Here is a 23,203-nt window from a genome sequence, read left to right as displayed (position 1 = left end):
CACCTTACTGTTTGTAGTAGTTTTGTCACACGTGATGTCCGTTATGATAACGATGGCTCTGCTCCTGTCAAACAGTGAGTCAGCATACAGGCTACCACAGAACAGGAAGCTCACAACGATAAATGTCACTCAGTTCGATGTCATAATTATACCTGTTAAAGCCAGAATGTCTTCTGCAAACAAGGCCGTGAACTGTAGCGCTCCAGCACGTGTCTTGTTCTTGTCATGTTCTCTTATTGCCGATCTCCTGTCTCCTCTCAGTCCTCATTCGTGGCTGTATTTACGGAGCAATTCTGCCCAAAAACTCAGGTCAGAGCAACCTTTGCTCAGGGTCACGCGTTACAAGAATAAAATAAATACACACTGCTTGAATCTGGTTTCACTTGTTGATAAACCAGCTGGAGACATGGATTACAGCCTTAGAAGTATCCTCCTGTCTGCTTGTTATTAAAGTAGATTATAACAAATAGTTACAAATTAAAAAGACCGACATTTCCACTAACTACAGCAGGAAAGACACGTGTAATACCATTAACAAAAACTTTGTCTGCTCTCCCATTAAACCCCATCAGCGCTGTAGTGAGCCAGCACTCCCAACACCAGGACTCTAATTGCAGTTCAACAGTCGCGTTATTATTTATAGCAGTGCTTTTCTTACTGTGACATGTCAGGATGTCTTCTGTGAAAAAGGCTCATCAGTAGGTTGACAGAAAATGACATGTCTGTTCATACAATGGAGCCAGTAACTCAGCCTTTGCAGCATAAATCCTACACAAGATTGCCCTGCTTTCTTTTTCTGGAGACAAACTAAACAACGTGCTGATTATTTTTGATTTGTGTGGGTATTTATATGCTTTACAGTTAAATGTAACTACGTTTTAATTCATCAGAGAGGTAATAGTTGCTGCTTTGTTTTTCACGAGTGAAACATGAAGGGAAGCTTCAGCCTTGTTGATGCAGACAAAGTGACAGCAGGAAGGAACATTTACAACAGGCACACTTGAGAAATTAACAAATAACGAGATGAAAATTCACTTTTGCATTTCAGACATGAACTGGAACAGCTTACTGGCACCGAATGTATGCCTTGCCTAGGATTGATTTATGTAATGGTGCAGGATGTCTCTGGGCTTGTTCTGGCTTTTGCCTGGGAGCTCCGGTTTCTCAGAAACATGCAGGTTAATGCTGCGTGTGTTAGCCCAAGACTCCCAGTTTCACTTCCTCATTGCGTACATGTTGAAAAAGCACATCAGCGTTCGACTGTTCGATATCCCCTAAAATAAATATAATTGCTTTTGTTTGTCACAATTTGTGTTGCAAGAAATCATTTTCGTTCATACAATAAGAAATAAAAACTGATTTAAAGATTTTCCACTCCAGTCATGTAAGAAGAGTGTAAGAGTGATGCTGAAGTTAATCTTTTTTTATTGTTCTTTTTTTCATCGAAATCTGCACTCGAGTCATCCTTTTGATTTAAATATAAGTGTGTGTCTCTGAGAACTGTTATGTCATATTCCCTGAAGAATGAAAGAAAACTACAGTTTCTGCTTCTGTTGTTGCTTATTAAAACTGAAAACTTCCAGGGCACTGTTTGAATTAATTATTGTTCTTTCAGGTATATGATGCAGTGGCCTGGAGGAAGGATCCTCCAGAGACATGAGCTCGATGCCTTCCTGGCCCAAGCTGTTTCCAGCCAGCTCTATGAGCCTGACCAGCTACAGGAGCTGAAGGTGAGAGTCCCCTCCTTTCAGGGAATAATCATTAATAAGAGTTGTTCCTGCACTTATTTTTCTTGCTTTGTGGTGTAAATTATATGTCTTGGTGCTGTTTGAGAAAACTGAAGTGCTGAAAAATAAAACATCCTTTCCCTCTGAGGCAGTTTGGTTAATAAGGGAAGAATGTAATGGCATGTTAAAGTGTAATTTATTGTCTTCTCATATGTTTCCATTTGAATGGTGAGTGGAGATGGGTTTTCACACACCTCAGATGCCGACTCCATGTCGCTGGAATTGGATGGGGAATGCGTTTGCTGAATGCTTACCGGTTGACAAGTGGACTGAAATAAGGGAGGGAGTGACGGCAGAGTTCACTAGAAATAGGTGAACTGCAAAAAAAAAAAAAAAACCCCACCAAAAATGAAAAATACAGCATGAAAAGAACAGGCTGCGGCTCTAATGGACACTCGTTTTCACTTCCTCTCTTTTTGTTATAACTTCGCCTTTCTCCACGGCTGGCTCGGACCAACGAATCAAGAGTATCCCACAGACTGGTTGTATCACATACTTTATACTCCGCTTCCATCGGCGAAGGAGCTCATTGCAGGTGGACGCGACGTACCCAAACTGCCAGCTGACTGCAAACACTCCCGCTTTTGCGTAGGTTTTCATGCCACGGTCATGGTTGATGCATCCTCGACATGCTCCGTGTTTCTCCTTAAGGATATGTGTCACAACTCCAGAAGTTAATTCCAGAAAACTACAAAAAAAATCAGAACTCACTCAGTGAAGTCATTGCCACGTTTTTCAAATTTTCTTTTGAAATCCTGGCTGTACTATGTGAAGCAGGTTATAAAAAAACAGGAGATCCACAAGAAGCCAAAATGCACAATCATGCACCATTAAATGTGAAAACAGCAAAATAAACCCAAACAGAAAAGGTGGCGGTAAAAAAACCTCGAAAAAAGTTAAGATTCAACTGTGGAAGGAAAATTTAGTTCAGTTTTAACAGAAGCTTTGTTTGAATGATGTATCATCGACCGAGCCAAGGAGGAAGTAGCGTGAAAATGAATAGTGGCGATGTGCTTCTTGGCCCTGAGTAGGTATTGATTATCATGATACATGCATCAGCTGTGATGTGGGTGGCAGTGAACCTCCAGAGAGCGCAGTGTGTAGGCGCCTTTATGAAACTCTGTAGAGTCAGTAAAATCCCCGATAAGCTAAAGTCTCTGAGAAGAGTGCACGCTCACGTGTCGCAGAGACCTCGCAGCTCTTCAGCGCCGTCACCTCTCTGCTCTCGTTTCTGTTCCCACCTCTTAAATGCTGTCATTTTTCATCTGTGTGTTGGCTGTCAGGTGGAGAAGGTGGATGCTCGCGGCGTGCAGCTGGCTGCTCTCTTTATGGCCGGCGTCGATACGGCGCTGTTTATCAATGATGTCTGCGGTCAGCCGTTGCCGTGGGAACACTGCTGCCCCTGGGGCTTCTTCGACGGCAAACTGTTCCAGAGCAAACTGGCCCGAGCCGCCCGCGACCGAGCCGCCCTGCTGGACATGTGTGAGGGGCAGGTACGAAGCAGAGCATCGCAGGGCTGAGTGTGACCATCGTTTGTCTTTCATGTCCCAAAATCCCTGTTGGAGGGTGAATTATAGTCCAGTCATCATACAGCTCTGTGTGTAAATGGCTTTTAAAATGGACTTTTTCCACCTTCCCCCACAATTTAAGAAATTTGTAAAGGTTATTTTAAAGAGCAGGATGGGGAAGTTCATATCTTCTTTTGTTTTAAGACTTGAAGTGTAATATTGATTCAAAATGATTTACGGTTACTCTGCCCATTTAAGTTGGACACACCAATACAGCTTATAAAAACACAAGCTAACAGCTGTTTGAAATAAATACACGGCACAAACCAATAACTATAGAAAATGGGAGTGCACAGAGGTGAATAAAATGGGATGTTGGACAAGAAAAACTAGGAGTCAAAAAAAGATTAAGTCAGCTGCCTTCTAAATATATTTTTTTAAATTTGTTACATATTGTAATTGTCCTTTTTTCCCCCCCAACAATAACACAAAAACGTAACAATTGTAAATGATTGGAGCACGCTGCATGTACTGGGATGGTCGATCAACTCCACCCTCAGGCCATCTGCTCTACACTGCCTTTGACCTAAAAGCACCAAAAAAACATTCAAAAAAATATAAACCACAAATTTTCTTGGCGACCTTCATTGGGATAGAAACAAATAAGACATTGAGACAAGTCAAAATTGAGACCATTTTAATGACTGCGGTCGTGCAAATATTGGCTTTATTTAAGAGCCTTGGTGTACTTCATATAGGAGCTCATCTGGCAGCCCATGGGCCTGATGCTTACCGCAGCGCTCTGAGCTCAGGTCCATTCCAGTGTTCCTGTGCTGTTCCAGTCAAACGAAGCCTTTAAAATCCCCAAAATAAACACACAGTATCAGCTTACCCAGCCGTGATACAAAACTTGCCTTATTAACGCATTAGTTCCTGTAGGGTACTGTAAATTTACATTAATAGAATATCACTGATCACTTTAACTTTATATTTCTGTTGCTAGCTTGCTAGGGCAGCGATGTTTCATCATGCTAAACAGCTAAATTAATAAAAAAAATAGAAAGTACTATAAGAATTAACACAAATACAAAACTGAATTATTGAAGGAATTAAAGACTTGTTTTGTGTTTTTTGGTTGAAGCCCTAATCAGTGACCGTGGTGGAGGCTGGCTGCTCAGTTCACTTTATCAGGAGAAGTGCAAATGAGTCACCATGTCTCTGAATGTGTGTGTTAACAAAGTTTCCAGCTGTTATCCCATGGCCAAATTTTAAAGTAGACATTAAAAGAACAGAATGAAAAATGAGTACAGGAGGAAGCACACAGACCTGTGATAAAGAGCTTCAGAAAAAAGCTTTATTCATCCTCACAGCTGAAATGACAGCAGATTGAAAATGAATAAAAATTGTGTTTGAAATCATTGTGACGGTGTCACATGGGCTAAAATGGGCTTGTGCTGTGTTTCATATGTTATTAAACCTTTGTAATAAAGTGACTTACCGTATGGCAAGAATATATTTATATTTAACTTTTTGCAAAAATAGAACTTCAATAAGACAGAATGCAGACATGCAGCCTCGGAAACAGGACAAGTTAAAATAAGCAGGATAGATTTGGGGGGGTTAATGAGTGTGGTGCATGCTACATCCAGAACTGTGAGAGTACAACTAACTACGTCCTGACCCACATAGGTGCATACATAAGAGATTGGAGGAAGATAAGTTAATAGATATCTATATGTATGGAGTTACACTATTGGCGTGGGAGGAAAAACGTAGCACTGAGTCGCCATCAGAGAGAAACACTTATTTTTATTATTATTTTTTATTATTATTATTTTTCCATACATCAATATGCCCACTCCAGTTTTATGGATAATAAAAGTGACAGTTAAAGAGAAAGTGGGATCTACTCTGTATCTGTCGCGTATTAACAGCCGTAATTCTTTCTTCTCTGCAGGAAGAGCTGGTGTCCAAGGTCGAGAAGATGCGCCAGGCGATCCTCGAGGGCATTAACCTGTCTCGCCCTCCTCCTCCACCACCACCTCTTCCACCTCCTGCCTTCCTTCCCCCTGCCATGATGCCCCCTTTCTACCCCATGCCTCCTCTCTACCCACCCCGTCCCATGGGCGGCATGCCCCCGCATCACCCACATCATCCACACCACCCAGCCCAGCACAGACCCCGAGGCTTCCCAGGTATGCCACAGTTCATCCACTGTTTGAAACAAGTAGTTTGAGCTCCTTTCCAACTTCTTTTAAGCAACTTTTTTCTGATTGTTTGTTGCAAACAAAACATTTGAGCTCTGAGATGACCATATTATAAATATCCACTCTGTGAGTTACAAAGCAGGAAAATACTTCTTGAGCATTTGGAGCAGTCTGAAAACTGAGATTTGTACGACTCAAGTAGTCGTTGAATATACACTGACCTCAGTATGAAGCAGAATAGATTTCCTTTTACAGATTGAACAGAAAGTTGTCTTGTATGTAATGCAGTTACATTTAATTGATACAAGAAAATGTTTCTGACTCCAGACTAATGTTGTACAGTTTCTTGTTGGTATAAAACTGTGTGCTTGGTTATCTACTAGGTGACAAAACATGGTAGAATATAGATAAATACGCAGTTTATGTCCTATTAAGATAATATGGAATATAAACAGGAACACAGGGAGTTGGTGTGTAGTGACTTTGCAATCTTTTCTTTCAGGCATTCAGTCCATCCCCCCTCAGGGAGGGAAACTGGAGATCGCTGGCATGGTGGTTGGTCAGTGGGCTGGCAACAAACCAGTCCGTGGGAGAGGGGGCTTGAACATGCAGGTGGTGTCAGTGGGAGCCGGGAAAGGGTGAGTTCTGCTATAATTTTTTTTCAAGTAAAATAAACACATTGCAGGGTTTGAATAAGCGGCTTGAGTTTAAAAAGTCATGATGTCGTTTGAGCCATAGTCTCTGGGCTTCTTTCCGTTTATTAACAGCTCTGGTATCTAATTAATATATCAAAGTAGTAAAAATCTACATTGACAGGGAAACAAATTCTTCTCAAAATTCATCTTTCTTATAGTGACGAGTCTTCTTCAGCCTCTGAAAACCATCGATCGCCTCTTTCTTGGATCAAGTTTGTAAAGTCAGCTCTTACTGTTCGGACTTCAAGGACAGACAGTTGTAAAAAAGAGATCACTACTTAATGAAACAAATCCTGTGTCGATCATAGCCTGTACAAAAGATGACCGCCGTGAAGTCACCATCCCAAATGCGCAATATGAGTTGGTTATTCTTTCAACTACATGATAAGTAGAACAGCATTTAGTTTAGGGCTGCCACGATTAGTCGACTAGTCACGATTACGTCGACTATCAAAGCAGGATTTAAGAGTGTAATAACGGACTGAAACAGAAGAGGGCAGCACTGCATGTACAAGGATGCCAGCTGCCGTTAAACCCCGAAGAAGAAGCTGTATCCCAGAATTCATAGCGCGGCCCAGCTCAGTTTCCAACAATGGCGGCAGCTAGTTAGTTTTAATGTTACTCTTATTATTCTTTCTGGGTCACAAAATAAACGTTTAACATATTTTCAGGCGAGAATGTAGCTGTGTAAACCTCAAATATCTGCTCAGTTTATCAAGACACCACATATTTTCAAAAGCGCTCCGACGTTTTCGGAGGCGTCTGTTACCCACTAGCTCGATAGCTAGCCGGGGTTCAAGGCTCACTAGAGCCGTGAGAACACCGGACTCCCGGCAAATCGTTTTCAAACCCACCGCCGTCTTTCGCTGCTCATGTTAAATATATGAGTCACTTAGATAAATTAAAAATGTTATTGTTTGGCTTTTTTTTTGTATTTTATTTATTCCTGAGTAAATCGGTTTGGCTGAGATTAAAGTTTTTACACAGCTGAATAAATGTCAAGCAGACGGCTGATTATCAGAAGTGTGAGATGCTCGAGAATTTACTCCGGTGTCCTGTTATATTTTAGATAGCAAGGAGTTTATTAAACCTCACCGAAACAATCTGCAAATGTCATTAAAATTTAATAAACTATCATCTTGTCTTTATTTTTAGTTAGCACCTTAAACACTTAAAGCTGTAAGCTAATGATAGTTATATAAGAGCAGATGCTGCTGGTGCAATAAGCTGTACGTTGTACGTCCAATGGATGATGATCTGATTAGTCGACTAATCGCAAAAATAATCGGTGACTAGTCGACTATCAAAATAATCGTTTGTGGCAGCCCTAATTTAGTTTAATCCTGAATATTGAGTTGTGTTTTGACCGTTTCCTGTGTTTTCCTGCTTTTAAACTAGTGTGTAGTATTTTTCCCTCCCTCCTGTTTACATTATGTAAAATCATTCTAAAAAGACTGAATATAAAGCTACAGAACTGGATATATTTGAGGCTGATCAGCTGCTCTGGTCACCAGCCAGTTAGTTCATCTCTAGTCAAAGGCCTAAAGGTTATACTAGCCACTTCATGCATTGGAGCCGACCTAAAAGAACTGTAATGTTAACCCAGTGGAGACTTTTTTTAAAAAGCCTTTCTCTTTGTGCACCACAGGAGGGGTAAAGAGACTCCAGCAAAACTAAGGGGAGGGAAGAAGACAACTGCCAACAGAACACAGGTGTGACAGCAGACAAACCCAGACAAGCCTCTGTACTCTCAGGTGAACACTGAAATCAGGCGTGGACGTCAACTTTGTTGCACTCCAACATTTCTGTCTCTCCTTCCCCAGACGTCGTCCCCCCCATCCAGCAGTCCCCCAAAGCCCTCCGAGGAGGTGGGCTCCACGCCAGAGGTTGCCTCTCAGCAGCTGAATGGCAGCTCAGCAGCCTCCGCCATCGGCCAGCCCTTGGAGCTGACTCCCCTGGCCCAGCCAACCCCGTGTGCCTTAGCCAGCAGAGACAACCAATCAGAGGGGGTGGAAGTGGAGGACCCCTGTTGCCTTGACGACTGCCCGTCAGACGGAGCACTACAGAAGGAGGAGTGATGGCATCCTTATCAGGATGTGCTGCTCTAAGAGAGTTATCTGTGTTCGACTGCCTTTCCCTGTTTTTGTAGCCCTGTCTGCTAGCTGTGCACATCATCACACGGCGCAGGAGGCGACGGGAGGCCCGTCCTCGCCTCCTCTGCTGCGACGTGTGATTAGCTAAACCAGTTAGCCGTTCCCCCCTCCCCCCTATAAGTTTTCTCATATGGTTTTACATTGTTTCTAAAGAGACGTTTTTCCATGAGTCCGTAAGCGCCCCACCTGTCAAAAGAAAAAAATCCTCCCCTATCCGCACTCAGAGTGAAATAAGCTTAAAACCCCGCCCCATCACCGCCACATCTTTAATCAATCCCGCCCCCGTTTATTAGGGCTGTTTGTACAGTTTGATTATTTAGTTTTTTGAGTCGTCCCGTTGTTCGACTCTGCACACAAACGTTAAGCATGCAGCAACGGTGACAGGCAGTCGTTGTATGTTGATGTGGTTTGTTGCCATAGCCAACTCACGAGAGGTCAGAGATGTTCAGAGTCTGACTCTTCTGTGCAGCGACCCTTGCCAAACTCCATTCTGCAACCAGGTCGGCGGGCAGCGCTGCTAAACATGCAGCGGTAGCACTCGCATCAAACCCCGTTATTTTTTGTTTCGTTTTATTCTTTGATTGATTGATTTGATTGGTTAATCAGTCACTGAAGCACTTCTGCACCACCACGGCATTAGTGTGATATCTTACTTTGCCCAGTGTAGCATAGCCTAGTACTTAGCTGTGCTAAGAGATCCCATGAATTTATGCACCTTAAGCCCTACAGTATGCAAGATTTCCCCCCGACCCTCCAAAAAAAGAAAAAAAAATTGCATTATTATGTTATTGTCCCACCCCTCACCCCGGCCCCCTCCTCCCAAAGCTTTGATTGTACTACCCCAGCAGAAGCACTTAATGTTCTATTTAAATATAATGGATTTCAACAAGCCCCTAGACAGTTGAATTGACAGTCGGTGAGGGGCGTTCCCCGCGCCCGATTAAATCATTATGACACATAGATCTACATTTAAAGGTAGAGATCTATTTGAGAGACGTCAGAATGTGAACAGAGTGGTTTCAGACAAAGAAGCACTTTGTTTTAAAAAATGTTAAACCACACTGGACAGTCCTCTAACAGTTGATATAGAAATGACAACCTCTCTGAGGCACCTTCTTCAGTTAAAGGCCAAAAACGTAGGAATGGAAACTGTCCAGTAAAAGATGGAAATGAGCGGTGAGGTTTTTGGGCGACTGCTGCCAGGCAGAGTTCCCCTCAGACTGCCCTCATACATTCACTTTGCTATGAAGCTAAAAGGAGTCTTGATCGTCCACGTCGAGGAGATCCTGGGAATCATTTCAGATTTCTTAAAAACTATTTCCAAAGTGTATTTTCATAAGACACATGTGATATAAAAGGGGCGTGGCAGCAAAGCCTCAAAAGATTGAGCAGCTGTTGTCATTACGAATGCCCGACACTGAGAGCCGCTGCTCGGCGAAGCTCCGGTGTGTCACTTTAGACCAGCAGGAAGCACTTCCCTGCCCCTGAAGCGCCTCAGCCGAGCGTGGCGCGAGCCTTCACGGGCTGGACCGCATCGTCACTTGACAGGGGAGAGGGAGGCCTCGTGGCGGACCCCCGAGCGTGCCGCTCACAATCTGAGACTTCTAGGAAATGTTTTATTAGAGCATTTATGTTTGTAGAGAATGAAATGTGTCCCCCACCTCCACACACACACAGTAACGTCTCATCTGACAAAGGAAATACAAGCATGTACCTTCTTAACGATTAGCTGTAGCACAACTGCAAACGTCAAAGCAGTAGAGCGACAGATACTGCCTGAGAGATGCTGGCCATGGTCGTTGTAATCTCTAAAACGTACGTAGAGAGGCTGAAATAAACTCGTCACATGGAAAAAAGGGCAAGTCAGCAAAGAAGCACCTTATTTTCTTACTACATTGATGACTTGCGCTTCATCGTGTGCCACAAAATTTAACACGGAAGAAAAAAGCTCCTATGAAATGCTTTTTTTTTTCTTTCTTTTTTCGTTTCTTTTTTGTTTTTTGAAGGAAACAGAAGACCCTGACTATATATATAAATATATATAAGTAAGTGTTAATGTAGTCGCGTCAGACATCCCCTCTGTTATGAACTCAGCCATTTACAGTGACACGCTGACAGTCGACCCAGCCGTGAGCGTAGGCCCGCCGAGGCCACGCCGCCGCCTCTTACACCAACACCAAATGAAATCAAAAAAAGGTTCGGACTAGTTAGCCGTTAATGGGTAGGGATCTACGAGCACTTTAGGTGTTCTTAGGTTGAGAGTAGGTAAACAGTGTCGGGGCTTAACACAGGACTGTAAAACAGACACCAAGACTAGGCTAGAGAATATAGCTCCACTGGCCGAAATACTAAGTCTAGAATTACTAGGAGTCATATACTTAACTGCTTTCAACTTTTGACATTACTACAAATACGTGTATTACAGCAGTACATTGTTAGAAGATGGCTTTTCTGCGGCGATCCAGAGTGTGACCTGGTATTTGATGCCCTCTCTCGATTCGCTCGCCAGATAACAGTTACACACACACACACACACACGTTCACAATACATAAACACACACACAGAGGAATCAGTTGATTTGTTACCAGCGGCATTCTCTCTGCTTTCGTGCTGAAGTGATTTCTTTTCGTGCAGTTTCAGTTCCCAGTGGAGTGGTCATCAGTTCATCGGAGATCTTTTTTGGTAACACTTTCTACTGACCGCGAGGAGGAAGAAAAAAAAAAAAATCCCACATTCACGTTCAAGTTTTTGCTGCATGGACACAGATTGGAGAAACACGCGCACACTGACACATTTTTAGAATACACGCACATAATAAACACACGGATATATAGATGTTAAATCCTGAGTTACACAGTAGATAGTTTGGAAAAAAAAAAGGAAAAAAAAAAGTCAACACAACACATGATGTAGTGTCCCTCTTTTGTCCTCGTCTGTTTTAGTTTGATAGGTATTTGATCAGTGATTTTTATGCTTGTTATCCTCTAACCCGCCCCTGCTATGACACTTCTTCTCGCTGTTCATCCATTTATTCTTTTCTCCCACCCTCAAATTTTTCCTCGGCCTCCTTGTAGAGTACTTACATCCACGAAAACACACACAGACACATACACACATAAATCAAGCCCACTGCAGACACGCACACAGATATCCTCCACACAGGTTAATCCCACCCCTGTCCTCCTCCCACTGTATCTCAGTTTCCTTTCACCTCCTTCTCTGCCGCTCCGTTAGCCCCTTTAGGACCGTTTCTATTGGCCGTTTTTATTTTTTCTCTTTTTCTCTTCGGGCTGCCCCGCCCCCTTAATCAACCCAACTAACAGTAAAGGTTATATTAACGTTGATAATCAGTTTCTGTATGTATCTAGCCAGAGTGGATTTAAAAAAAATCAGAAAAAAAAATCAAAACTGTTTTATTCAATTGTGCAAAATGTGTTTTTTCTTACTATTTTTAATGTTATTACATCTTCTAATCTAATCCTTCTACCATCGCTTCAGTTAGTACTGAAATACGCTTAGCCAACCTAGAGATTTGAACTGTAACGATCGCCATTTTCCTTACCTGTATTTTATATGGCATCTGTAGACCACTTCACCGTTTTATTATTGTACGTAAGTAAATATTGCCCGTTTTTTCGGATTGAAAATCGTCGTCTGCACTATGTTCGATTCTCATATTATCCCCGATAACGAGTTTTCGCTCTTCGTCGTTAATCAAAGCTCAACTCTGCGCCCTTGCACAAAGCAGCGAAATATCTCTTGTGAACACCTGAGAACCAAAGTACACCTAGTATCCCCGTCTATCCCACCGCCCCCCCAAAAACAAGCTCCTCTATAGCCCCTCCCCCTGCCCAACATTGACAGCTCCCCGCCCCTCCACCCTGAGTAATAAGTTTCTGATGATTATATGTATAATGACATTACAGCACGTGTGATTTATCCGACAGATCTGTGAGGTAACGGTGTGGTGTTTCATTTTTATTTTTGTTGTTTTTCATACTGTGGTTTTCGTGGAGATGCAGACGGACTGGGCGGCGAGTGAGCGTCTCATCAAAATCTCCCGCTCGCTCCTCATGGTGAAGTTTTAGGCGGTGTGAACTGCTCCACTTGCTCCTATCACATCAAATTATTACAAGTAACCACACACACGGGAAGAAGGAACGACACCTGACAAATATGTTCTCTGTCACGCCGAGCTTCTTGGCACCCTCTATTGCTTTTTTTTTTTCTTCTTCTTCTTCAAAACATTGTCTTTTAGCTCCCAGGACTTGAGCTGAGCGGGTCTTTTCATGCTGTACGTGGGCACTGAGGCGGAGGAAAGAGAGACAGTTTTCCTCACAGTGCGAATCTGAGATTGATCGACCATCCAGGAGATTTATTCACATCAAGGAAATAAACATTTTAGCCATGAGGATCTGCTTTCAGAGCTTTCGGGCTTCTCATACAAAATAATTTGATAGAATCTCATAGTTTTGTGGACTTGAACTTGCGATTTTAATTATGCCGTTTTGCTGCTGCAAGATGAGCAATTTTCTGTCACTTACTAAAAATCAGAATGCATATTTGGTAGATGTAGGGCCGATCTCTTGGTGGAAATTAGTGTTTTATTCTGACATTTGTACGTTTAAACCATAACAAGCTAATTGACGTTAGTCTCATCAAGCTGCAGAAAATACAGCTACTTCCTGGCACATTTTAGTGCAATCATTAAGTTATATTTAAAGGAATTGTTAGCTGCATCATTGACTTCATGATCGGATATGATTTAGGCTAAATATATAAATTTTAGACAGTTGGTCTGACAAAAATAAGAGATTTTAAGATGCTGTCTGTTACTTTTGACATCAGTAGTGAAAATCATTGCAAGTTGCAGAACTTGTTAGTTAATCCCAGTCCATAGTCAACATCCTGTTTTTATAGTGAATAAAAATTATTTTCCATCTTAGTTAGGGCATTTATTGGTTTAGAGGCTTTTGTTCAAATAAAAAGAAGCAATTTTAAGACATTTTCTCTGCTAAAAGCGGTTTTATTTTGAAGGAATCAATAAAGCAAGCCTTAGCTGCAGTCCTAGTTAACAAATTCCAATCCATGGCTTACATCTCGCTTTGATCATCATAAAATTTTATTTCCAGTTTCTGATTTAAATCAGGAGGTTTAAACCGTCTCAGCTGAAGCGCTGTGAGGAAAATTCTTGCTCTCTGACTGAAATGATAGTATTTGTGTCATAAAGCTGGTTAAAAGTAACCCCCACCTCTCTGCCCACGAAAACGGGAGCATCCTCTGAAGAGAAGCAAAAGCCCCGGAACAGGAGTGTGTGCATGTATTATTGTAGAAATGAAACAGTATTATCTTCTGTCATACAGAAAGGAGTCATCGGTTGGGTTGTATCTGTCCAGGAAATCTCACAGCATTCTTGTCCGGTTTGAATAAGGGTCCCTAATTTCTGTCTCTCTCTACACTGCCACTCTCCCCCCCTCAACAGCCCCCCAGAAGGTTCAGAATAACCTGTCCCCCCCCTTCCACCTCCCTCCCTTCGTGGCCAAGTCCCCGTCAAGTTGGGGGCCGTTTCACATCACATCGGTCAACGCATCAGTACCCGGAACCACCCAAAAACTACCTGTGCAGCGAAAAAAGGGTTAAAATTTATCCATAATATTATTGTTATAGAAATATTATCATCATCATTATTGCTGTTATAATTATGGTTGGTATAATTTGTCATCATTGTTAGCATTATGGAAGCACCAGACGGTTTGTGGAAAGGTGAGAGAAAGTTTTTTTTGTTCTTTTGTTTTTAATTTGTCTGGCTGTTGGTGGTCTGATCTCACAGAGGCAGGGGAGGAATGGTTCAGAAAGAGACAAAGATGGCAGTCATGTTTGTACTGGTTGGGAAATGACTTACAGTGCTGAAATAAAATTTATTCTTTTAGTAAAAAAAAGTATTTCCTGTGTCCTGTGTCTTCATTCATTGAATTTTTGAGGGATTTTAATAGCAAAATTTGCACCAATGTAATGTCTGTGATGTAGAGGGATTTTAAAAAGAAAAAAAAAACAGATTCACTGGAGGAAACTTCAAAAAGTCCACTTTGGATAACCTGTAAAGCAGGGGTGGGGAACTCCAGGCCTCAAGGTCCAGTGTTCTGCAGTTTTAGATATCATCCAGGGTCAACATACCAGAATCAAATGATTAGTTCATTACCAGCCATCTGGAGTACTTCAAGATATGGTGAGTAGGGTAATGTAGCCATCTGAATCAGCTGTGTTGAATCACTGACACATCTAAAACCTGCAGGACACCAGCCTTTGAGGCCTGGAGTTCCCCACCCCTGCTTTAAAGGGTCCTGTCATATTGTTTTGGTTGGTCAAAGAAAAAAGTTCAACCTTATCCTTTTTATCCATATTTATATTTAAGAAAACAAACTTCTAGATGTAATTCCTTCTGTGTTAAAATAATTTTCTCAGTACTCGCAGATGTGTGTTACGGCTTTGAAATTTAAGTTTCAAAATCTTCACGATCAGTAGATGCGCTCTTCTTGGTGTGCTACTACTTCGCTGGCTCCTCCCAATGACTTAATAAGAAATGACCCAGGTGTAAATTCTTTAAATAAAGAAGTAAAAAGCACCTCTGCTGAAGATGTATGTAAAATCGGAGCCAATCTATCGAGAGTGACTCCACTTCCTTTGACTCCCGTTATGTAGAAATTGGCTGCAATTCACGTTGGAGAGCGGCAGAGGGCGCTCATGATAGAACTAAGCGCTTAAAATTATTATTTACACTGTCTTCTAGACATAAAATTTTAATTTAATTTTCTAGCATTCTGCTAATTTATGCTTAACAGTGACTTTCAGACTGGAACTTCATAAAAAAACGACTCCACTAAATCTATCGCCTAAATCTATCATGAAGTTTACCTCCCCCCCCCCCCCCCCCCACAAAATTTTCATATTATTGGCGCCCACTCTGAAGTAAGAAGTCCTGAAAGTGGGAAATCTTGATATTTTATAAGCTCGGGGATTATATACGCGTTAAAAAAAATAAAAATAAAAAATCCCGGCACGACACATGAATCTCGCGATATTTGTGCGTATCAGCAGCTGGCTGCAAACCGCTCCGCTCGGAAAGATGGCGACGATGATATGGGGGGCCACCCAGGCTACAGGGAGGCTTCTGAGGTAAACCACTACTGTAGGTCGGCACCCAAACACTCGATTAGTTACGGGGGGAAGTACCGAGCCTACAGGCAGGTGTGTGTTGTCGCGTGCGGTGCGGATATGACAGCAGGTCGAGAACCGCCAATTCGAGGTAGCTGTCAGCTAGCTTTGTGAGCTAACAGCGGGCTAGCTACTTCTGAGGCAGGCTCAGATAAATATTCCACACACGGTGGCAGTGGCTGCTTTCCATCCTCCTTTAACAGATACTGCTGTGATTCTGACGGGGACAGGGTTACTGTAAACCAAGCAGCCGATGTTTCCAGAGGCTGTGACTGTGCTCGGGTTAGCATGTTAGCGCCACCTAATAATGTAGAATGATACGGGATCCCTGCTTTAGTTTAACTCTCTGCCGCACACACTTTATGCGTACATGTTTAAAATAGTGACTCCACATCGTTTACTGCAGTCATTCCAAACATCAGACTAACCAGTTTGAAGTGTGAAAATCTGCAGGGGGCCCACCCAAACCTTTAGTATCACCTCTGAACACCACACAGGCAGAAAGCTGAGGGTTTCATTTGCGTTTTATTAATATAATAACACAAATTGATGTTTAGAAATGGCTGTGTTTGGATAGCGCCCACAGAGAAATAGCAAAACGTAAAGGCTTTTGTTACGGGGAAAAGCTTGCATGTTGGATTTGCTTCGGCTGTAGGTTTGTGGTGTTGTATCACATTCTTCCTTTTTCAATTCAAAAAGCAGCTGCATCCAGAAACACTGCAGATTCCCGTCATGCCACTCATTAGTGGCCAGTGTGATGTGACCCATCAAAAATGACTAAAACTTTGACCACTATTCCACGCTGTTAACTGTGTGAATCTATCATTTAAATCCAGATGGACCGTCACAATGTCTGTTGATTTTGATGTGTAAAGAATAATGTGACAGAGGAAATAAAAAATGTATGACGAGGAAAAAGTGAACATCAATAATGGCAGAGGAAGGAGTTAAAAGGGGAAATAAGGACAGTTAAAAATGAAATGCAGGTATTTTAAAAGCACAAATAAAAAATGTAGAGGAGGTGGTAAAACAATTATGGACACTAAAGAGATAAAAACCTGCTTTAAAAATGTCTTTAAGACGGATATAAAAGATAACAGTGTGCTCGTCAAACTGATCTCCTCAGGGAGAGGATGGGTGTCCTGATAGAAAAAGCCCAATCACTTTGGTTCTTAGCCAAGACTGTGGGATGGTCAGCAGAGCAACCTCATGTTATATTGCCTGAAAGTGTGTCATAAAGTGCAATTATCTAACCTTGAGGAGATTAATGCATGCATGGCTGTCCCTAGAGTTTGTTTTTTATAAAATTGAGTTAATCATACTGAGTTGTTGAATAAAACACAACTGGAAAGTGTCATTTCTGACATGGTTGTGAGGGCAGGTAATGATCTCCTCTTTAGCTGCAGGAATTTCTGAGCCATCCACCATTTAATATCTTGTATATCTACCAGGGTTCAGTGACAATGACAGAAGTTCACTAAACAATCAGAGAAGCAATGTTAAAAACCCTGTTTGACTGTTTTGGGGTTTGTTTTTTCCCCACATCTGCTCGCTGTCATTGTTCTCGTATCTCACTGTCAGGAAGAAGTTTCTTGCTTTGTAAAAATATATTGCATGTAGAACAGGAAATGCCCTCCTGAGCCTATGCAGTGCAGATACATGTGATAATATTCAAACACAGTATCAGCAAAGATGAGTTTAAAAGGTACCGCAAACAAATACCTTAATTCACACGTTTTATTAGCAGCACATCTAATGTCACCTTCTGCTGGCCTTCAAATGATGCGTCATAACATCTCCCACATCTTATTTGACTCTTCTTTGATGCTTTTTGTTTTGTTCAGGTTTTGTTGGTTGTGATCATTTAAAGATGTAGTAGTAGTATTATTATTATTACTACTTTTTTTTTTAAATTTCTCCTAGGTTTGTCCTGGGAGATGCCTACCTATGACTCAAGAACAAAGAGCTTCTGGGAAGAAGGCTGCAGGATTTTCTGAAGACCGGTCATCTGTCCTGTTTCCAAGAGTGCAGGGCCATGTTTATTATGCTCATATAAAGTTAATATATGACCGGGGTGGACTGAGGGAGAAAGTGGGAGCTGTGGAATGAGGTAGTAGTTTGTATAGTTTTAGGATCACACCAGATCTGGGAGATAACTATACAGCCTACTGTCTTTCTCACGGCAACCGAAACCATCCCCTCCATCGTCTTACCTCCTCAGGTTTTTGGTCATAAATTTGTTCCAGTGTTGTAACTTTCTACTGGTCTTTTTTAAAAAATATTTAATCATTTTTCTATTATTTTTGGATTATAGATCCTTGCTTAGGTTATCTGTGGAAATGTGATCAGATTTTCCAAAGTGCCTGCAGCACACGTGGTGGTTTCAGTGTCGCATGTTTTCAAAGACAAGGAATTTATTTTGAATTCCTATATAGTGCAGGGTTATATTAATCAATTTTATGATTTTGAACAACTCTATACAGATGCAGCAAAAAATATAGGCAATCAAGTGGGTGTGGCATTCAATTTTCCAGAATTGAAGATAAAGGTTGGAAAAAGGCTCAATAATGGACTTTCAGTGTGCACAGGGGAAATGTTGGCATTGTTGTTAGCTGTTCAGTGGGTGGAGGATAACAAGCCATTATGGACAATAATCTGTTCCCTCTAGTTCATCATTGACCAGCTTGGATAAGTCATTCAGATGCCAGACCAGACATTTTAATTGAGATTTTACAGACAATCTACAGAATAAATATAATGGGACTGATAGTTAAATTCGTATGGATACCAGCACATTATGGTGTTATTGGCAATGAGGTGGCAGATAAAATTGCAAAGCAGGCTGCTAAAGGAGATCAAGTTGATTTAAATGTCAGTATTGGCAAAGCTGAAATGAAGAGCATGGTAAAACAGAAAACAAGGGAAAGATGGCAAATCGGTGGGAGGAGGAGAGGACAGGGAGATGGGTTTTATTCTATTCAAAGGAAAGTAGGAGAACCAGGAGAGAAGAGACAATATCTCGATTCAGATTCGGACACACTGGGTTAAACAGTTCACTGTTCATTATAGGGAAAAATCAAATGGGGAAATGTAGTAGTAAACTATTAAACATGTTTTGTTCCATTGTCAAAATTATCAGGAAGAGAGAGAAAAACTAATTCAAAACCTGGAAGGCTTTTCTTTGATTGGAGGGAACACACAGGAGGTGCAAGTCTGTCGCATGCTGGCCTTTGCCATTACAATTGAGCTGGCCTCTGGACCTAACTGGGCTGGGAGGAAAAAATAAGGGCCTGACTAAGCAAAAGAGGGCATTTAAAGAGAGAAGGTCTCACAATGGTTTCACTTGAAACTCCTCCTGCACTGGGTGCTGTTAACTAGTCTCACAGTGTTTCTAGGTGCTTCTCTGTTGTTTCTTTGCAAGCCTTACAGCTTTTAGTGTCCTGCAACATCTGAGTCACGGTCCTGGGGGGTCCAGCCCCATCACAGAGTAAACTGAAAACACTGTGTAAATAATAGATTTAACAAAAAAATGTTTTCATAAAATAAACTGTTTTCTTAATTGATGCAAAAATGTCTTTTTTTTTTTTATTAGATCAGGTCTGGCACTCAATGTTATAGAGATATTATTTTGGACATGTTAAATTGTGTCCTTTTTTTTTTTTTTTTTAGATAATAAACCTCTGAAAAAGACATTGATGGTAATTTGCAGTGGTTTAGTATTGATTGAAATATCTGTGAAGTCCTGTTGATTTTTAATCATGATTTTATTATTGTTTCAACATTAACCACTGGTGCAAAGGTGGTGGAAATTCAACATCAAACTATAATATTGTTCCAATATTAAGATTGGTTTGGCTGGTGCTTCACTGATCTTCAGGTCCTGGAGGGTGATGCATTTTGAAGATGGAGGATAGCAACAGCACATCTGCAGCACAGTGTACCTTGCAGCACTCGTCTCAGATCACCCCTGACTTTGTGATGAAGTAATAATAATGGCATTTCTGGCCATTGGTATACCACAACTTAATCCTTTCAACAGCTACCAAAAGTTAAGGGACCTAGCTTGTGTGAGCCTTTTGGGATGTATATACACTGCTCAAAAAATAAAGGGAACACTTAAACAACACAATGTAACTCCAAGTCAGTCACACTTCTGTGAAATCAAACTGTCCACTAATTGACAATCAATTTCACATGCTGTTGTGAAAATGGAATAGACAATAGGTGGAAATTATAGGCAATTAGCAAGGTGGTGACCACAGACCACTTCTTAGTACATAAGCTTAGCATTTGCCAGAGGACACCAGGCTGATCCACACCTGAGGGATTTCTTGGTGTTTTGGAAAAGGCAGTCTCCGCCATCTCCAAGGGAGAGGAGCGAGGTTCCCAAGCCAGTTATGGTTCTGCTACGTCAGTGGGACCGTTTGGTAGAGAAGGATGGCATACTCTATCAGCAGACTTCACGTCCTGATGGGGGTGAGGAAGTGCTCCAACTTGTCCTCCCAGATGCTCTAAAGTCTCTGGGACTTCAGCTGAGACAGCTGCACCAGGACCATAGCATACCACCGAATTGGTCAGACAGCACTGTTACTGCCCAGGGATGTCCTCTGACATCAAGCAGTGGGTCCAGGGTTGTGAGCGTTGTCAAACTACAAAAGATTCAGGGTTGGTATCGCATAGCTATATGGGCCACTTGTAGGCATCGAGGCTAAATGAAATCCTGGCCATAGATTTTACTTTGCTGGAGCCCTCCCTTGGTGGGCTTGAGATTGTCCTGATTATGACTGATGTTTTTAGCAAATACACTGTCGTATTAATAATAATAATAATAATAATGATGATGATGATGATGATAATTGTTGTTGTTATTATTATTGTTATTAAGTCACTTTTTGCCCTGTAAGTTATGATGTTACTGCAGTTAAACACAACTTTTTTACAACACATGCAATAAAATCTTTCAAACACCCGTGATTCCATGAATCTGAGTCTGTGAGATTACACTTCATTTCTTGAACCACCAGTGATTAAAATGATAAAGTAAGTCTAGGCAGTTCGTGCTTAATATTGTGAAAAGTTTAAGATGACAACAGCCTTGAAGGGAGTCTCACCCTGGCTGACTTTGTCACATGGACTGAGAATGCTCTTGATAAGGAGATGAGCACCAATAACCTCAAGCTGTTTCCAGCTCTGTCACGGTGGAGGCACGGGTTTTTGCTTTCGCAGGGAACCAGGACGGGAACAATTTTCAGTTCCTTTTTTTTTTTAAAAATAGGCACTTTATACTAGACCCTGCAATAACACATACAGAGGAAAAACCCAAGAATCATATGACGCCCTAGGAGCAAGCACTTTGGCAACAGCGGGAAGGAAAAACTCTCTTTTGACAAGGAAGAAACCTACGGCAAAACCAGGCTCAGGGAGGGGATAAGAGGGATACAAAAAACATGCTGTGGAAGAGAGCCAGAGATTAGGAACAAGAATGATTCAATGCAGAGAAATCTATTAACACATAGTGAGTGAGAAAGGTGACTGAAGAAGAAACACTCAATCCATCATGGAAACCCCCAGCAGCCTACGCCTACTGCAGCATAACTAAGGGAGGATTCAGGGTCACCTGATCCAGCCCTATATGCTTTAGCAAAAGGGAAATTTTAAGCCTAATCTTAAAAGTAGAGATAGTGTCAATTTCCCGAATCCAAACTGGAAGCTGCAGTATGCAGTACTGTCAGTACTCTAGCTGCAGGATTTTCGAGTAGCTGAAAGCTTTTCAGGGAATTTTTAGGACATCTTGATAATAATGAATTACAGTAGTTCAGCCTATCTATCCGGTCTGACAGCGACCCTACGATGTCAGACTTAAAGACCGGATTGGTCAGAACTTAGTGGGCGGGGTTCTGAGCAAAGATAAGTAAAAGCGCTCTCACTTTTATGGTTTTTCGGGTACACAAACCGTGTGTGTGTGTGAACCCTGTGTGTGTGTGTGTGTGTGTGTGTGTGTGTGTCTGTCTGTCTTAATGTAGGCTCTACCAAGTGTTTGTAGCTGTTATGCTACAAACATTTCATATTACAAACGCAGAATAAAGCATAAAGTGCAAACTGTAAATAGCTGCTCACATTATTATTATCAGTCGTTGAGGACGTAAAGAACGTTTTACACCTTTTTAAATCTCATATTAAAGACGCGGTATCGGTCACAGTAAATCAGTAAAGTAACAGTAAAGAGCTCAGCTCGTCTTCATCCATCACAGCCTTCCGGTTTTCTTTGGAAAAAACAAAAATGATGTTCTTTACCAAAAGAAAAGTGAGTGAGACTTTGACATTGACACTGTATGACAAGGTAATTGGGAAAGTGAGCTCTTTTACGTACTTAGGTGTTGTGTTTGATTCGAGACTGACATGGTGGGAGCATATTGATTGGATTGAAACCAAATGCTAAAAAGTTATTAATGTTATGAGGTGTGTAGCTGGGAGGGGTTGGGGAGCGAGCTCTTCTGCTTTGAAAAGACTTTACCTGGCATTAATTAGGTTGGTCTTTGATTATGGGTGTGTGGCATATGGTTCAGCAGCTCCTTCTGCGTTGAGACGTTTGGATGTTCTGCAATCGGAAGCCCTTATAGTGTGCTGTGAAGCTTTTAAGACGTCTCCAGTCGGTGCCCTACAGGTGGAGATGGGAGAAATGCCCCTAGATCTTAGGAGGAAGCAAGTGTCGGTGAATTACTGGGTTCATCTTGGTGGTCATGGTGATGCACATCCCACAAAGGAGGTACTTTTGGAATGCTGGGAGTATGGAAGAAGTCAGAAGGCTCATTTTGGAAAGGTGGGGAATCAGTGGGCTAAGGAGTGTCAGGTGTATGAACTTAAAATATGTCCTGCAGTAGTGTTCTCTGTGGTTCCCCCATGGTTATTGGAGACTCCTCCTGTGGACTGGTACTTGCTGGATCTGAAGAGAACATTGAAAGGCAGAGTCGATCTTGTTTCAGCATTTCATTTTCACAGCTTGACTGAATACCCTGAGTGTATTCATGTGTTCACGGATGGTGCTAAAAGTCCAGTTACTGGAAGTACAGGGTTTGGAAACAGTTCCGTCAAAAAATATTGGAATACACAGAATACACTTCGGATGGACTGGCAGTATACACGGTTGAAATGGTAGCAATTTTGGTAGCATTGAAATGGGTAGAGTGTTCGAAAATCAGGCAGGTGGTAGTATGTTCTGACTCGGCAGCTGTTCTTTAAAGTCTACAGTCGTTTTGTTCGAAGACAAGGCAGGGCATGCTGTATGCTATTCTGGAGACTATAAGCAGGATAAGGTGTTGTGGTGGCAATATTCACTTTCTTTGGGTGCCAGCTCATGTAGGGATCAGTGGAAATGAAAAGGTGGATAGGTTGGCGAAAAGAGCGTTGACTAAAAGTAGGACTGAGATGGAACTTACAAGCAGTGGATCTGAAGGGAAAGGTGTTGTTTGGAGGCAGGTTGTTCAGGAGTGGCAGAAGCGGTGGGATTCAGGGAGTACGGGCAGGCAATTGTATCATCTTAAGAAGGAGGTGGCAGAGAGTAGGTTGTATAGGGGTAATAGGAGAGATGAGGCGGTCATTACCAGGCTTAGACTGGGACATTGTGCATTAAATAAAACGCT

General features: G+C 41.8%; 1 protein-coding gene across 1 annotated transcript in view; it reads left to right on the top strand.

Moving 5' to 3' along the window:
* Positions 1-14,293, top strand: part of fam120c (family with sequence similarity 120 member C) — a 38,739-nt gene extending 24,446 nt beyond the window's left edge. Inside the window, exons 12-17 of the mRNA XM_082519762.1 lie at positions 1,616-1,730; positions 3,071-3,280; positions 5,253-5,490; positions 6,005-6,140; positions 7,846-7,909; positions 8,021-14,293. Of these exons, the coding sequence (XP_082375888.1) occupies positions 1,616-1,730; positions 3,071-3,280; positions 5,253-5,490; positions 6,005-6,140; positions 7,846-7,909; positions 8,021-8,275 (1,018 nt within the window). The 3' untranslated portion in view covers positions 8,276-14,293. The remainder of the gene's footprint in view (positions 1-1,615; positions 1,731-3,070; positions 3,281-5,252; positions 5,491-6,004; positions 6,141-7,845; positions 7,910-8,020) is intronic.
* Positions 14,294-23,203: the final 8,910 nt, after the last annotated feature.

Source organism: Aulonocara stuartgranti (genome assembly GCF_965226115.1).
Source record: "Aulonocara stuartgranti genome assembly, chromosome: 20".
In the NCBI taxonomy this organism is placed as follows: Eukaryota; Metazoa; Chordata; class Actinopteri; order Cichliformes; family Cichlidae; genus Aulonocara; species Aulonocara stuartgranti.
Note: the sequence above shows the minus strand (reverse complement) of the source record. Positions and strands in the feature narration are given on the sequence as shown.